We start from the raw sequence: 15,079 nt of genomic DNA, 5'->3' as shown, positions 1-15,079 counted from the left end.
TGGGATCAAGTGCGTGCGTGAAACGGGTGTGTACATTTCCCAGATGTAGCAGGGGGAGCAACAGGGGATGGACAGAGCAACGGGAGGTAGAACAGAGAGAGAAGAAGGAAGGAGAAGAAGATGGAAAGGAAGGAAGAGCAGGAGACAGGACAAAAGAGGTGGGAAAAAGAGAGAGGTAGAATAGATTCACAAGCCATGACAAATTCATGCAGCGGAGTACTATGCAGCATTGAAAACGAACCCACGCCAGAACAAAGATGACTCTCACAGACAATGTTGAGAAAAAGAAGCGAGATACAAGAATGTACACAGCATGATCTCATTTTATCTCAAGCTCAAAAACAAGCAAAACTGAACTAAGACGTTTAGGGATGTGTCCTTAGATGGTAAACTAGGAAGAAAGGCAAAGGACTGATTATCATAAAATTCAGGATGGAGGGAAACAGCGAGTAATGGCTAAGAGGGGACGTACAGGGGAAGGCTTGTGAGGAGGGGGCGATTTTTAATATTTTGATCAAAGAGTGGATCCATGGGTGTTTGTTTTATAATTATTTGCTAAAGTATGCATTTTTGATTTGTGCACTTTTCAACATAATTGCTGAATTTCACAATTTTAAACAATTACAAAAAAGCCGAGGAAGAGGAGGAGGAAGAAGGGAGGAGAGAAAGCAGGTGCTGGCTCCGGCTCTGGCGTGAGAGGGAGAAGGGCCTCCAGGGCTCTGCTTGGCTGGCACCACAGTGGGGCCCTGCCCCTCACCCAGCCGCGTTTGTAAAATGGAATAAATATTGACACGGCCAGGATGGTATTCAATTTGTCCTGATCACTGGGCTGCGGTGAGTTCTGACAGGGTGCAGTGTAAAACACCAGCTCGGGATGTAATTTCTACTGTCAACATGATGTACAGCGGGGCTCTGCCTGCCGCACCGGCCCATCGGGCAGGGCGGGGAGGAGCGAGAAGTGCGGGCAGTGGCACCTGGGGGGAGGGTCCGGGTGGGCAGGTGAGCGGTGCCAGCCGAGGGGTGTGTTTGTGCAGGCGTGCGTGCATGCATGTATGCATGGGAATGTGCACGCCCATATGCACGTCCTAATGTGCATGGAGTGTATGGGGCTCAGAGCTGATGTAGGCCTGTCCTGCCCACAGCTGCTGAGCAACCCCCTTGCCCAGCCTCATCCCCGCCCCCCCCCACCAACGCTGCCATGTTCTGTTTGAATTCCAGGTCTGCCACTAACTAGCTGTGTGACTTGGGCAAAACCCTCAACCTCTCTGAGCCACTGTCCCTTCTTCTGTAATAGAAATTTTAAAGAGAGCTGTTGTGAGAATCCAATCACTTCACTGAGGTAAAATGCCCTGCATAGAACAGGGTCAGCTCTTACTATCAGCTAATCGGATGGCACCCTGCCTGGCACACGGTAAAAGTCCTATAAATGTTATCTATCATTATTCTTGGTGACTCTGAGTTGACTTGACATACGTAGCCTGTCTCCCTTTCTCCCCTCTCTATGCCTTTGATCCACCAAAGTTGTTCCCCAAGAGAACAAGTCCCACAGCGTCCCGTTGTCCCAGCATCTTCTCAGAATGATATTAGATTGCAAAGAGGGGTGATGATAACTTGCCTTAATGGGGTGATTATGAGGAATAAACAAGAACATACATGTAAAGTGCTAGAACAGTGCCTGGCTTTCAGTAGGTGATCAATAAACATCAGCTAAAGCAAAAACAAAAATAAAAACTGGGGAGGTTTTCTTGGTGCCGCTCCCTCCCTCACCCCCTACATCCCATCCATCATCAAGTCTGGCCCTTTGCTTCCTAATACTTCAAAGGTCACCTTTACTCCATCCCATGACTGCCTCCTTGGTCCGAGCCACCACCGTTCCCTGTCCCGCGGACACTGCTGCAGCCCCTCACTGGCCTTCCTGCTTCCCATCTGGCACACCTGCAGTTTGCTCTCCAAGCGTTCTCTTCACATCATCCCTGCTACAACCCCTGCAATGCCTTCCTATTGCTCCTGGGCCAAAATCTGAACTCTTCAGGCCCCCAGCGGCTTCTCCAGACTTCGGCCCCCTGACCACCTTTCAGCTCCTTGAACCCAGCTTTGCACATTCTGTTCCATCCTTCAGGTTCCAGCTCAAAAATCTCTTTCTCAGGAAAGTCTCACCCATCCCAAATGAGGTCGTGTTCCCTGTTAAATGTTGGGGTCCCCTGTACTTTCTCTTTACGGAACTTGGCCCAGTTGGTAATTCTATATTTATTGGTGATATGATTGGATTAATGAATATTTGCACACACACACACCAGGAGTGGAAGGCAGTGGGGGCAGGGACTTTGTCTGACTTGCTCTGCATCCTCAGCCTCTAGCACAGTGCCCTGCATACAGTAGGCGTTCAATAAATACTTGTTGAATCAATAAGTGGAACAAGGAGAAAGAAAAGATACACTGAAGGGCATTCTCAGAGGAGATGGTGGGCAGAAAGCAGGCAACCCCAGGCACCTGTCTTTTTTCATCCATCCATCCATCCATCCATCCGTCCATGCATCCATCCATGCGTTTGTCCATCCGTTTACTCAGACACTTAGTAGGGACCACTCTAGAACAGCACTGAGGAGTGAGCCGAAGGACACAGCCGTAAGGGAGGAGCCCCCAGCCAGCAGGCAGGGTGCTGAGACTGCGACCAGGGAGAGCCTGGGACGGGCCCTGGGGCTTGGATGAGTGTGAGCTTGCTGGGTGGACGGGGAGGAGGCAGAGACTGCAAGGAGGAGAGGCCAGCTGGGCTGGGCCTTGAAAGGTGGGTCAGAGTTGGTTGGGTGTGTGGCACCTGCCTGGCAGAGAGAACAGCATGAGCCAAGGCCCAGGAGCATGAACGTCATGAACAGAGGGTTCTGGCTACCCAGGGTGGCGATGGACAACAAGGTAGAGAAAGCAGCTCCAAACCTCTCAGGGCCTGGGAAGCCACTTGGGTGGTGGTGAAAGTACAGGCTTTGGAGCCAACTGACCAGAGTTCAAATCCTGGTTCCATCATACCAGTCACATGACCTTGGCCAAGCCACATGATCTCTTTGTGCCCTCATGTCCTCCTCTGCAAAATGAGGGCAAATAATGATACCCACGTCAAAGGGTGGAACATGGGGCCAGTAGACCTGAAAATCCCTCTGCTACTCGCAGTGATAACTAACAAATGTCACCCTTTTGCCCTGAGGGTCAAAGGGAAGCAAGGGAAGTTTTGAACAGTCAGAGCTTGGCTTCATGAGGGTGCAACAGGCAGCAGGTACAGCATAGACCAGAGGGCGAGACGGAGGCCCAGGACCAGCCTTTGCAGCCGGCGTGACCGTGCATATGGGGTGTGGCCCCAGCTCTGACCATCCCTCTCTCCTGACCTCCCACCTTTGCCTCCCTTTGATCCAGCTATCAAGCCCAGAAGCTCTGGCATATCCAACCCCACTCACGGACACACTCAGAGATGTAAACCCTCCCTCCCCAGCATGGCACTGCTGAACTTGCAAGACATGTGGCATCCCCAAGGCCCCAGGAACAGCCCATGGGCTCAGCCCACACACAAACTGGCCACCCATCTTGCCATGCATTGCACAGTTGTTGAGCACCTACTACATGCCAGGGTCCCAGGTGCTGGGACACAGTGCCCACACAGGCTGCCCCTGCATGCATCCTGACTGATGCACGGACACGCGTGTGCTCAGCCCACAGGTGCTCAGGCACACCGCGGGCACACGAGGCACTAACTGGTGGGCTCCCTTGTCCCAATGAGAGGCAAGCAGAGACCTGGTGGTTCTGCCTAGCACCTCTCGCTGCCTCAATAGTTCCCGCATTATTCCAGGATCATTCTGGCCCGAAGAGAGAGCACTGAGCTGGTAGAAACAATTACCTCCCAGGGAGAAGGCAGCAGCCAAGTACAGAGAGCTCTGGGCTCAGGATCCAGTGGGCACAGTGCCCTTGGGACTCAGACGGGGCAGACTGGAGCCAGACTGCCAGGCAAGGTTCCCACTGGCAGACCTGGGAGCCAGGTGGGCAAGGAGAGGGCATATACACATGCCAAGTGGGAGTGAGTGATGAGCAAATGAATGAACAAATGAACAAGCTGCCTCTTCCTGTATGCCCTTCCTCCTGGTGCCAACCTAGTGCCAGAGCAGGCAGCACCCACCCTTACCCTGTACAAGTCCTCATTCTTCTTGGAACAGGGTGCACCGAAGGGCCTGTTAAGCAGTTGTTAAATCAATGCAAGAGTGACTAAATGAATGACTGAGTGGGTGGATATCTCTGAAGACCCTTTTCCTGGTCAGAAAATTTTGTACAAAACAGGGGCCCTACTGGATCCATGTTAAATGATCAGAAGTAATAATAATTATTGCTGTCATTATCTTTGCATTACCTAACATTTACTGCCAAACACCGGATGATTTTCCATGCATCTTCTCATCTACTCCTCACATCAGCTCTATGAAGAAAGCGATAGGATCCCCATTTTTCAGATGAGAAAACCAAGGCTCAGAAAAATAGAGCAAATTACCAAGGTCACCAAACAAGTAAAATAACAACTGGAATTCAAATCCTGGTCTGACTTTGGACCCCGTGTCTTAGGTTCTGTAAATATTAACTTCTGCCCCAGAGATGGGGCTGGGAGGAACATGAGGAGCACTGGGTGGTGGTGGTGGGGGGGGGTGTGCAAGGGTCCCGGGATGCACCATGAAGTCAACTCTGCTTGTCTTTTCCGGGGGTCCCTGTGCCCAGCCCCTCTGCTTGGCTTCAGCATGTGGGAAGTAAACATGGGACTAGTAGTACAAGAAGCCCTTCTCCTGTCCCTAGGGAGACAGCCAGAGGACAAATGGGGGCCTGGAGCCACTGAGCTGGCAGCCACACAGCCGTGGCAGCGATGGTGCCAGGACATTGAGAAATTAAGAAAGGACATGTTGATTGCCCAGCCCAGACTCCAGAAGGATGGAGAGTGTTCAGTGGCGATGAAGCCCAGAGCACAGACGGGGCCACAGCAAGTCAGCAGGGCAGGAAGCAACTCAGTGGGAGGGGAAGACATGCTGCCCAAGCAGCCCCTGAAATCTGTCTGGGATAAGGTTTACCTGAGTCTCTCCCAGGGGGCCAACTCTGTTGTTGCCAACAAAATACATACACACAGGTGTGTGTATGTGCGTGTGTGTGTGCGTGTGTGTGTGTTGGGGGGAGGGATGGAGGATGGAATAAGCATAATCTGTGTCCTCCAGAAGCCTGCTGTCACAGCTGACACTAAAGTCCGAAGGGAGACCCAGATAGGTCTTAGGGAGTTCAGAGGAGAGACAATGAGAGTCTGGAGGAAGTGGGAACTGGAACTGGATATTCAAGGCCCAGGGAAAATTAATTCAGTGGTTCAAAAACATTATCAAAGACAGATTGTTCCATCATTCCTTGATATTTGCTTTGGTTTCTTGGACTTTTTCCCCCTCAAAATCCCAAGATGGCTGCTGTTGCTCCAGCCCTCACCTTCCATACAGCTACCTCCAGAAGAAAAAGCAGTTTCTCCTCAAGGCCTCTTTTTAAAGAGTGAAAGAAACCTTTTCCCAGAGGCTTCCCAACAGATAATCCCTTATATTTCATTGACCAGAATCATCCCATATGACACTTTGTAAACCAATCACTGGAAAGGAAAGGGTAATGACCATTGTTGGTTTAGACTAATCACTATTCACCAGGGAGAGGCTGAGAACATGGTCTTGCTAGGGGTGAATACTGAAACAAAAATTGAAACAAAAAAAGAAAAAAGGTGGAATGGATTGGTCTCAGCAACCACCATACCTTTTATACTTCCCATTACTTTCCTTCACACACCATAAAACCCTGCCGGCCTGACTATTCACCATTCCCTGTTAATTCCCTGAGGTTTCCTGAGCTCATGGAAACGTTTGGGCTCTACCTTCTGCCCATCATTCTCTATTTCATCTCCCCGTGTTCAAATCCTCCCCACCCTTCAAGATTAGCTCCAATGTCCTCTCCTAGCTAGACGTGAGCCCCCTCTGAGCCTCCAGATCTGTGCATGGTTTTCTTATGATTTCCATTTTCTGTGCTTTATTTTTATTTTTGTATATTGGTCTCTTCTACTCTCCTGTGGGTAGGTGAATTTAATTCACAGGGCCTGGTACCCAGTAGGTCTTCACTTGATGTTGGTTCACAGGATAAAGGAGTGAACACCAGAGAATCTCTCTCAATAGAATCTTGTCGTATCTGCCAAGGGCCCAGCTCAGGGCTTAGCACATAGTGGGAGCTCAGAAGGGATTAGTTAAGTAGATAAGTGAGACCAATTAGAATGGCTGCCATTACACAAACAGGTAAATACAAATGCTGGAGAGGATGTGGAGAAATTGGAACTCTCATTCATTGTTGGTGGGACTATGTAATGGTTCAGCCACTCTGGAAGTCAGTCTGGCAGTTCCTTAGAAAACTAGATATAGAGCTACCCTTCGATCCAGCGATTGCACTTCTCGGTATATACCCGGAAGATCGGAAAGCAGTGACACGAACAGATATCTGCACGCCAATGTTCATAGCAGCATTATTCACAATTGCCAAGAGATGGAAACAACCCAAATGTCCTTCAACAGATGAGTGATAAATAAAATGTGGTATATACACACGATGGAATACTACGCGGCAGTAAGAAGGAACAATCTCGTGAAACATATGACAACATGGATGAAACTTGAAGACATAATGCTGAGCGAAATAAGCCAGGCACAAAAAAGAGAAATATTATATGCTACCACTAATGTGAACATTGACGAATGTAAAATAAATGGTTTATAATGTAGAATGTAGGAGACCTAGTGATAGACAGCAATTAGTGAAGGGGGAATGATAATCTAATAAGAACAGATAAGTTATTGTGGGTGATAAATTTAATGTTCTGGGGATGCCCAGAAATGACTATGGTTTGTTAATTTCTGGTGGGTATGGTAGGAACAAGTTCACAGAAATGTTGTCATCTTAGGTTATCTGTCTTTCTTATTCCTTTGCTGGGTTATAGTCTGCATATTTTCTTGGGGTAGAGTAGGAACATGTTGGAAGTAATGTAGTTATTTTAGGTTAGGTGTCTTTTTTTTATTCCCTTGTTTTGGTTTGTTTGAAATTTTTTTTATTGTGTGGTTTTTTAAATTTTTGATATAGTTAATAATTAAAAAAACAATGAAAAAAATAAAAAAATAGATAAGTGAGGCAGATTACACGGTAGGTGCTATGCAGTACTGAATGAATGATGGTGGGCTCCTTGAAGAAGGGATTATGTCTTTATGTCTCCATCAGCCCCAGAGTACCTAGCACCCTGTCTGGCCCACAGGGTGTGTGGACTGACTAAATGACTGTCTCTATTTTAGGCTATGAGCACCTTGAGAGCAGAGCTAACATCTGGTCTCTCTCCAGGGCTGATAATTAGCACTTGCATGCAGGGTGGCTGTCACATATATAGAGATGCTCTATCACTAGTTAGCAAGTAGCTGCTGCTCCAAGTGAAGTCCCCTGGTCACCCTTGCCCCAGCTACCTCCCCATGTTCCAGCAACCAAGAGGTTTGTGCCTGGCCCGGCAAGGGGCCTCTAGAACTGTGGTGGTCTGTGCTGTAGCTGCTGTGGATGCTTCTGCAGCCCCTATGGTTGGTGTCTGTGCTGTATCAAGTTGTTAAATAGTTTCCATATTACCCCTGTCCACTTGAAGCACTGCAGGTGCTCAGTGAGGGCCAGAGGACTGGGAACCACAGGGGATCTTCCCCCTGGGACTGTGTGGGAGCTGGGAGGCAGGACACATCCCAGGGCTGGAACTAGAGCTGAGGCTGGGGACTGAACTCTTCCCAGGTCCGCAGGAAGAGAGAAAGAGCCCCAGGCAGCTGAGGGACCCTGCCAGGTCTCCAGGGGTGGAGGTGGGGGTGGAGCTTCACCTGTCCTGCTTGAGGGCTCAGAGCCCACCGTGGTCCTCAGCAAATGGTGGCGGCTCTGCTGCAGCCTAGGCTGAAAGACAAAGTCATCCTCAGGTCTTTTCATCAACAAATCCTGTGGCTCAGCCTCAGTTGTCAGCACCTCCACGGTTCCCGCTTGGTCCAAGTCACCCTTATTTCTCACCTGGATTATTGAGCTAGCCTCCTAGCCACCTCCCCAGCCCCAGCTTCCATCTATTTCGAGCACAGCAGCCAGAGTGATCCTTTAGAACATAAATCAAATCATGTCACTTATCTGCTCAAAACCCTCCAAGGAGTCCCAACTCACTTGTAAAAACCCAAAGGAGACCCTGCAGGGCCCCCTATTCCATACCTTTCCAATCTCTACCCCTATCACCCCTCCCCCATTCACTCTGCTTCAGCCACCTTGGGTTCTGGGCTGTTCCCCCTGCACACCAGACATGCACTCGCCTCCGGGCCTTTGCACCTGCTCTACCCTTGGCTTCAGCACTATTCTCCTAGATATCTGCACAACTCCTTCCCTCTTTCCTTCAGCTCTCTGACAACATGTCATCTTAACAGTGCCCACCCTGTATAAATGATCACTTATAACAGGAAGATGACAGATAGATAAAAATAGATGATAGATTAGATGATAGGTAGGTAGATAGGTAGATAGATAGATAGATAGATAGATAGATAGATAGATAGATAGATAGATAGAGTTGACACATCCCTCTTCCCTGCCCCCGGCACTTCCTGTGCCCCTTCTCCTTCTTTGTTTTTCCCATGGCACTTAACACCATGTGACATTTATTCCTGTGTCTGCCACCAGATTTTGCCAGGGCAAGAACCTCGCCTGTTTCTTTTCACCATGCCTAGAACAGCATCCTGCAAATATTATCAGGATGAATATTTGCAAATATTTGCAGGATGAATGAAAGTGCACCAGACACATGCACACATGGACCTGCCTGAATAGAGACACATAATCTGCATACACAGAAGAACCACATGCATGTATGTGGACCCCTGGGCACATGGATTTTAGGAGGTGAGGCTGAAGTGTGGACAGGGCAAAGCCACTATTTATTAAGCCAAGCCCAGGCTCAGCTTTTAATCCCATTTGGGATTGAAGAGCTCCGTTCAGCAGGTTGAGCCCTGCGGTGCAGAGAAGGCCGCCAAAGTGCCCAAGGTCTCCTGGCAAGTCCCGGCCAAGCCCGAAGCGGCCCTGGGGCTCCACAGCAGCCTCCCCAGAGGGACCGTGAATGCCAGGGTGGGGTCCTGTGGGCGAACCCACACAGGGAAAGCACCTGGAGCAGGAGAGGAATGAAGGGAGGGAGAGAGAGGCTGAAGTGTCTGCGGCAGCCCTAGCAGGGCTGAACGGAGCGGAGAGGAGCTGGCAGGCAGCCAGGGAACCTAGCCAACATGCCACGGAGGACCTGGCAGGCCGAGGTAGGAAGGCCCAGGTGGGGGAGGGGATCATGCAGGCTGTGAGCACCAGGGCCCCCAAATGTTGGTGCAGGTTGTGCCCTGAACAAGGGCATCAGGCCAAGGGGCAGGTGGGATCGAGATGCAGTCACCTTGGTGTGCCCCTGGCACTGGGCTGCATCTATCCAGAAGGCTCTACACCACGGGGAGTCCAAGTCCTGGGTTCAAGGTCTTGCTCTGTCACCATGTTGCTATGCAACCTTGGGCAACACTCTCAGACTCTCTGTTTCCCCATCTCTAAAATGAGGGGTTGACTCCTGGCCTTTGCCCAGGGTGGCCCTTCCACCAAGAACTCCCTCTTCCTCAGCGCCCCAAATTCCACATGTCCAAACACTTCCTGCCTTTTAACTTCAAGTGCCACCTTCTCTATGATGCCCTCCCTACACTGCAACACACTGTGCTCTGCTCCGGAAGTTGAAGGGCTTACATCATGAAATCTTCTTAGACTTTACACCATTACCGTCTCCTGTGGTTTTTATTGTGTAAAATTCCTCGAAGGGCTTCTCTGCACACTTAGAATAAAACTGAAACTGCTTTTCCTGCTCCAGGTCCTGTCTGATCTGACCCCTTCCTCCTCTCTCGCCTCATCACCACCCACCCCCTTGATCTGCACCTGCCACAGTGGACTCCTTGCTGTTTCTCAGCTCTTTCCAGCCTCTGGGCCTTTGCACGTGCCATTTCTTCTGCCTGGAATCATTTTGCATTTGGCTCCTTTCCATCCTGCCAGACTCAGCCAAATGTCACCTCCTCAGAGTGGTCCTCCCTGCTAACCGATCTTTAATAACACACCCACCCCCATCCTTTGCATCATCTGTTTCCTACTTTATGTTTCTTCTCAATACTTGTCACTCCCTGAAATTGTATTGTAGTTTCATCTCTTTATCACCCATCCTCCCACCAGAAGGGCCTGGACTTTGTTTTGTTTATTGTTGTGTTCCCAGTGTTGGCACAGAGTGCTGGTAAATATTTGTGGAAAGAGTATATGATTAAACAGAAGAAACGCATCTTTCTCCTGATACATAGCTAAATAATTGATTGCAGCTTGCTGTCTTACACAGAGAAATGATGTTAAAACTATGTTGAATAAATGAATGAATAAAATGCATTTCTGCCTCCCCATTTGTAGTAGATACTAATGTTTGATGAATGAATGATTGAAACCTAGGTTTCCCCAACTTGTAAAAGGCATTATAAAGAAAGAAATGAAGGAGGGGAGGGAGGAGGGAAGGAAGGCCAAAAGCTGGGTGCTGCAAACGTTGGAGGATCTCCCCTTGCCCTCTTCCCCCACCCCCCCAGAGGCAGCCCGGGCCTCCTTTGGGATCCCCTCTCCCCCCAGCCCCTCCCCTCCCAGTCCCTGCAGGGCCCTGGAACTGCCTGATGGAGCCTGGAGAACAGTTCCCGCCTGCACGCAGGGAAGTCATAAGCTCCAGGAAATGAAGGCTTCGGAGCGGCAGTGTCTCCTCCTCACCCTAACTCCAGCCTCGTTCTCCAGTCCGTAATGTGGGGAATCAAAGCCGGATCCCCAAGAGACAGCTGCACAGCTCAGCGGTCATGGATTGAGGGTCCTCAGGGTGGGAGAGAGTCTGCAAACATCCCTTCATTCTGCCTTTGTTCTCAGGCCCCCCAGGTTGGGCGGGTGTGGGGAGAGGGGGTGCTGGGGATGTTCGGAACAGGGTCACGCGTCCTCCTGACCTCCGTTTGCTCAGGGTGGGGCCTAGAGGAAAAGAGGGGACAGCACACTTAGGGCCCTTCTCCTGCATTCTTTCCTATGGACTGTTGAGGTTTTCCCATTCTCCTTGCCCTGGAAATGGAGTTTCAATCACCATCACCCCACTTTCCAACAGATGACTTCCTACCCCGAAACTGCTTCCACAAAGAAATTTGGGAGCTGATACTGGGAAAGAGCACTGGGGAGTCAGGCATCCACAAAATGGGTATAAGACACCAACGTGCAGAGTTGTTGAGACTTGAGTGAGATAAAAGCGATTGAATTTCGCACGCGGGGCTGAAGGAGGGGGGAGGCGTCCGCATTTCTTCTTCCCCAGGGACTCGGGCCCACTTCCTTTGCCTTCAGAAGGACCTGGCTGAGGTCAGGCCAGTCCCTTCCATGCCCTCTGCCCGACACTGCGAGGGCCCGGCCTATTCCCCAAATCAGCCAAACCCCTCCAGCCTTCCTGTACACCCTTCTGCCTCGAAGGCCCACCCCTTTCTCCCATCTCTGTCTGCACCGATGTCCCCTCCTCCAGGAGGCGGCCCCCTACTCCCTCCTGTTCTCCTCCCCCTTCCGAGCACCTGTACTCAGCCCCCTCCCCAAGCCCTGCAGGTCTCAGGTATCCACCCCTTGTGTAGCTCTGACCATACACCACCAGGCATTTAGGTTGTTACTGGGGGAGTTGTGTCCCAGTCCTTTAAACTGTGAGCTTATTTATCTTTGGCCCCAGCATCCAGCCCACGCTGAGCACGGAGCTGAGGCTCATCGGAACGGAGTCATTGAACTGAGCTGAACTGGGCCTGGGGGAGGAGCAGTGGGGCTTGAGCCCCTCACCTCCTCTCACTCTTGCTGGTGTCTGAAATTCCTCCATTAAGGCAGCACTGCTGTCCCCTGCAAACACCCACATTAAGCCATTATTCATCATTATGGCTTGAGTAGGAGTCAGTCCCTCAGATCCTTTCCTGCTGAAAGCAGGATCCGATGGAGGGAGGGAAGGGAGACGGATTGATCTGGGGATGTCAGCAACGGTGCAGAAGGGGGAGGAGAAATGTTTGTCAGACTCTGGGACAGAAAGGATTTTGGGGGTGGGGGTAGGATGTAGAGATGCCAAAGGAAAGCTCAGAGAGGCTGTGGCCCTGCCCAAAGTCACATAGGGCACCTCCAAGCAAGGCCCTCTGGGACTCAGGTGCCCCATCCTTGAATTAAGATGCGGAGGGGAGTAGCATGAGGTCAGAGGGCCTTTCCTGAGCGCTGGTTTGGGATGGAATGACCTCTCTGTGCTGCTGCCAAAGTGGGGACTGGCGGGTGGCAGGCTGGGTGCTGCACTCTCTGTGCCCCAAGCCAGGGTGCTTTTGATACCCCTTCTAGAAGAGTCTGCTCCCTGTCCAGGGTGGGAGATTCCTGAGGCAGGGCTGAGCTGGAGAGATGGCCAGTCAGAGGCCTGAAAGGAGCCCTTGTTCCTGTGGACATGGGGGCTGGTGGAGGACCACTGAGAAGGGCTGGGTGAGGGGGCGAAAGTAGGGCCAGGAGACACTGTACAGGAGGGGTGTGTGACCAGAGTTGAGGGAAGGATCCAGGACTGCAGGGAGGTGGGGAGTGGGCAGGCCTATTAGGCGCAGAGCCGTAGCAGCATCGTGTCTGTTCCACCCTGCACAGTGTCAAGCATACAGCAGGTGCTTAATCAGTACCTAAAGGACAAAAGATAAACACCACCCACATAGAGCCTCCTCTGACGTCTTTTTGTCTCTCTTGCAGGATCCCAAACAGGACGGCCCTGGGTCCTGGAAGGATTGGCGGGCTACCGACGTGCACCCTCCTCTCTGCGCAAGGGCCATGACGCACACCCCACTCGGGAGCTGCGGACGCTCTGCCTGGTGATCCGGCCGCGGCGCCCCGAGGGGGGCGCGGGCGGGGACCCCGGGGGCCGTCCATGCCCCGGGTGCGGCCGCGCCCCCTCCCCCTCCAGCCGGGCGCGCCCGTGGCAGGGCGACATTCAGGGCCGCGGGCCTGTCCAGTGCCCCGTCGGGAGCGGCGTCCCGGCGGCCGCGCTGAGGCCACCATGTGACGCGGCACCGGCTCCGTCGTGCGACCGAGCGGCGGCGCCCTGGTGCCTCCCGTCCATGCTTCTGGGCCCCGGCCCCGCGCAGGCCAAGCATGAGACCGCGGCCCTACGGTAGAGGGCTCCGCGCGGGAGCTGCGCTGTCGCTCACGCTGCTGCTGCTGCTGCCGCCGCTGGAACGCCTGTGGGCGGCAGGCACACCCGCGCCGCCGGCGCCCGGGGCCCGGGAGGACAGCGCGCTGGGCGCGGGCCGCGTGAAGCGCGGCTGGGTGTGGAACCAGTTCTTCGTGGTGGAGGAGTACACGGGCACCGAGCCCCTGTACGTGGGCAAGGTAAAGTGGGACCCCTCACCCGCTGTCTAGACCCCAGTTCCCCTGCCTCCCTAAATCCCCATCCTTAGGGCCTCCATCCAGCTCACACACACCCTCACCCCCCCCCAACTCCCCGCCAGAGGCAGGCGCTGGGGTCATGCATCCCACTCCCCTACTCTCCCTACCCCCCCCCCCCCAAGCAAATACCCTCTACCCCCTCTGTTTCAAATTCTTCAACAGCTTCCCATGCACTTGAGGTCAAGTCCAAATTCCACCCATAACCTACCAAGATCTGGCTCCCCTTCCAGCCTCACCTCCTTCCTCACTTCCCTCCAAGCTCATCAGCCTACCGAGTTTCAGCCACACTGCCCCTCCCATGGTCCCTCCTGCCCCAGCCCTCACCTCCTCACCCTCTTCTGCCTCCACACCCTTGCTAGGCTGTTTCCTCCCCCTGAACTGCCCCTTCCCCCTGCTGATTACCTTATACTCAACTATAGGTCTCAGCTCAAATGCCACTTCCTCAGAAAAGTCCTTCCTGGCCACACCCCCTTCCCCGTCATGAGCCCTCAGAAGTGCATCCATCTTTTCTTCGTAACACTCAATTGTGCATGCATTTGTTTGATTATGTGATTGACATATGTCTTCCCTATTAGACCATGTCTGTCTAGCTCACCATTAAATCCCCACTAGCACAGACATTGTTCACAAACTGTTCAATGAATGAACAAATGAATGAAAATTACTCTCTCAGACCCTCTGAGTAAATGCTGGTTAATCTGACTGATGATCTGTTCCCTGGAAGTATGAAGGGCTGAGAAGGATGTTTATTCATCCGTTTAATCCCTCAGTCCCTTGTGGAGTCCAGGTGTAATGTTGTGGAGGGCAGAGCCTCTGCCATTTGGGGGATCCCCATAGTAAGCGAGAGACCCTAGTGCGTAAAGAAGCTGTCAAGTCAGCACCAACATTATTAGACACTCCTGACTGGCTTCATGGAGGAGAAAACATTTGAGTTGGATTTTGATGTATGAGTAGGAGTTCTTCAGGCTGATAAAGAGGGCAGAGCCTATGCAAAGACTTGAAGGCCTGAAGGAGCCTGATTTATTCAGATGTAAGTGCCAGCAGTTGGGATGTTGGAGTGGAGGGAGCTTATAAGGCATGAAAGTGGGGTGGTGCCGAGGGAAGTTCTCTGGATTCTGGCAAGGCCGATCAGTTTTCCAGGAAGTTTTGGTCAGAGAAGAAAGTGGGGAGACTAACTCCAGAGCTTCCTGTGGGCATAAATGAACCTGAGAATTGGTGAGGCTGAGCAGGATGCTCGGTTCTGAGGCTCAGGGATCAAGACCCTTGGCAAGGACAGGAGGAAAGTAGAGATGTAAACCTTTGGGTTTGCCTCATAGGAAACCCAGATTTGGTCTGGTCTAGACACAATGATCCCTGGTTCTTGTCTACATTCCCCTCCTTACACATGGCTGAAGTTGATCGCCACAACTGAGCAAAGCAGGGGTTTGACAGATGGAGCTCAGAGAAGTTCAGGGCCGGGCTCAAGGTTGCCCAGCAACCTCGTGGCAAAGCCTAGGGCTCCTGACTCCCT

At 51.9% G+C, this 15,079-nt stretch overlaps 1 protein-coding gene across 2 annotated transcripts in view; it reads left to right on the top strand.

Annotated features, from left to right (window-relative positions):
* CDH22 (cadherin 22) overlaps positions 1-15,079 on the top strand; it is a 123,956-nt gene that overhangs the window by 40,692 nt on the left and 68,185 nt on the right. For both annotated transcript variants that reach the window (XM_037812228.1, XM_037812229.1), the window contains exon 2: positions 12,877-13,512. In XM_037812228.1, coding sequence (XP_037668156.1) covers positions 13,276-13,512 — 237 coding nt within the window. In that variant the 5' untranslated portion in view covers positions 12,877-13,275. The remainder of the gene's footprint in view (positions 1-12,876; positions 13,513-15,079) is intronic.

This window comes from Choloepus didactylus, chromosome 19 (assembly GCF_015220235.1).
Source record: "Choloepus didactylus isolate mChoDid1 chromosome 19, mChoDid1.pri, whole genome shotgun sequence".
NCBI lineage: Eukaryota > Metazoa > Chordata > Mammalia > Pilosa > Megalonychidae > Choloepus > Choloepus didactylus.
Note: the sequence above shows the minus strand (reverse complement) of the source record. Positions and strands in the feature narration are given on the sequence as shown.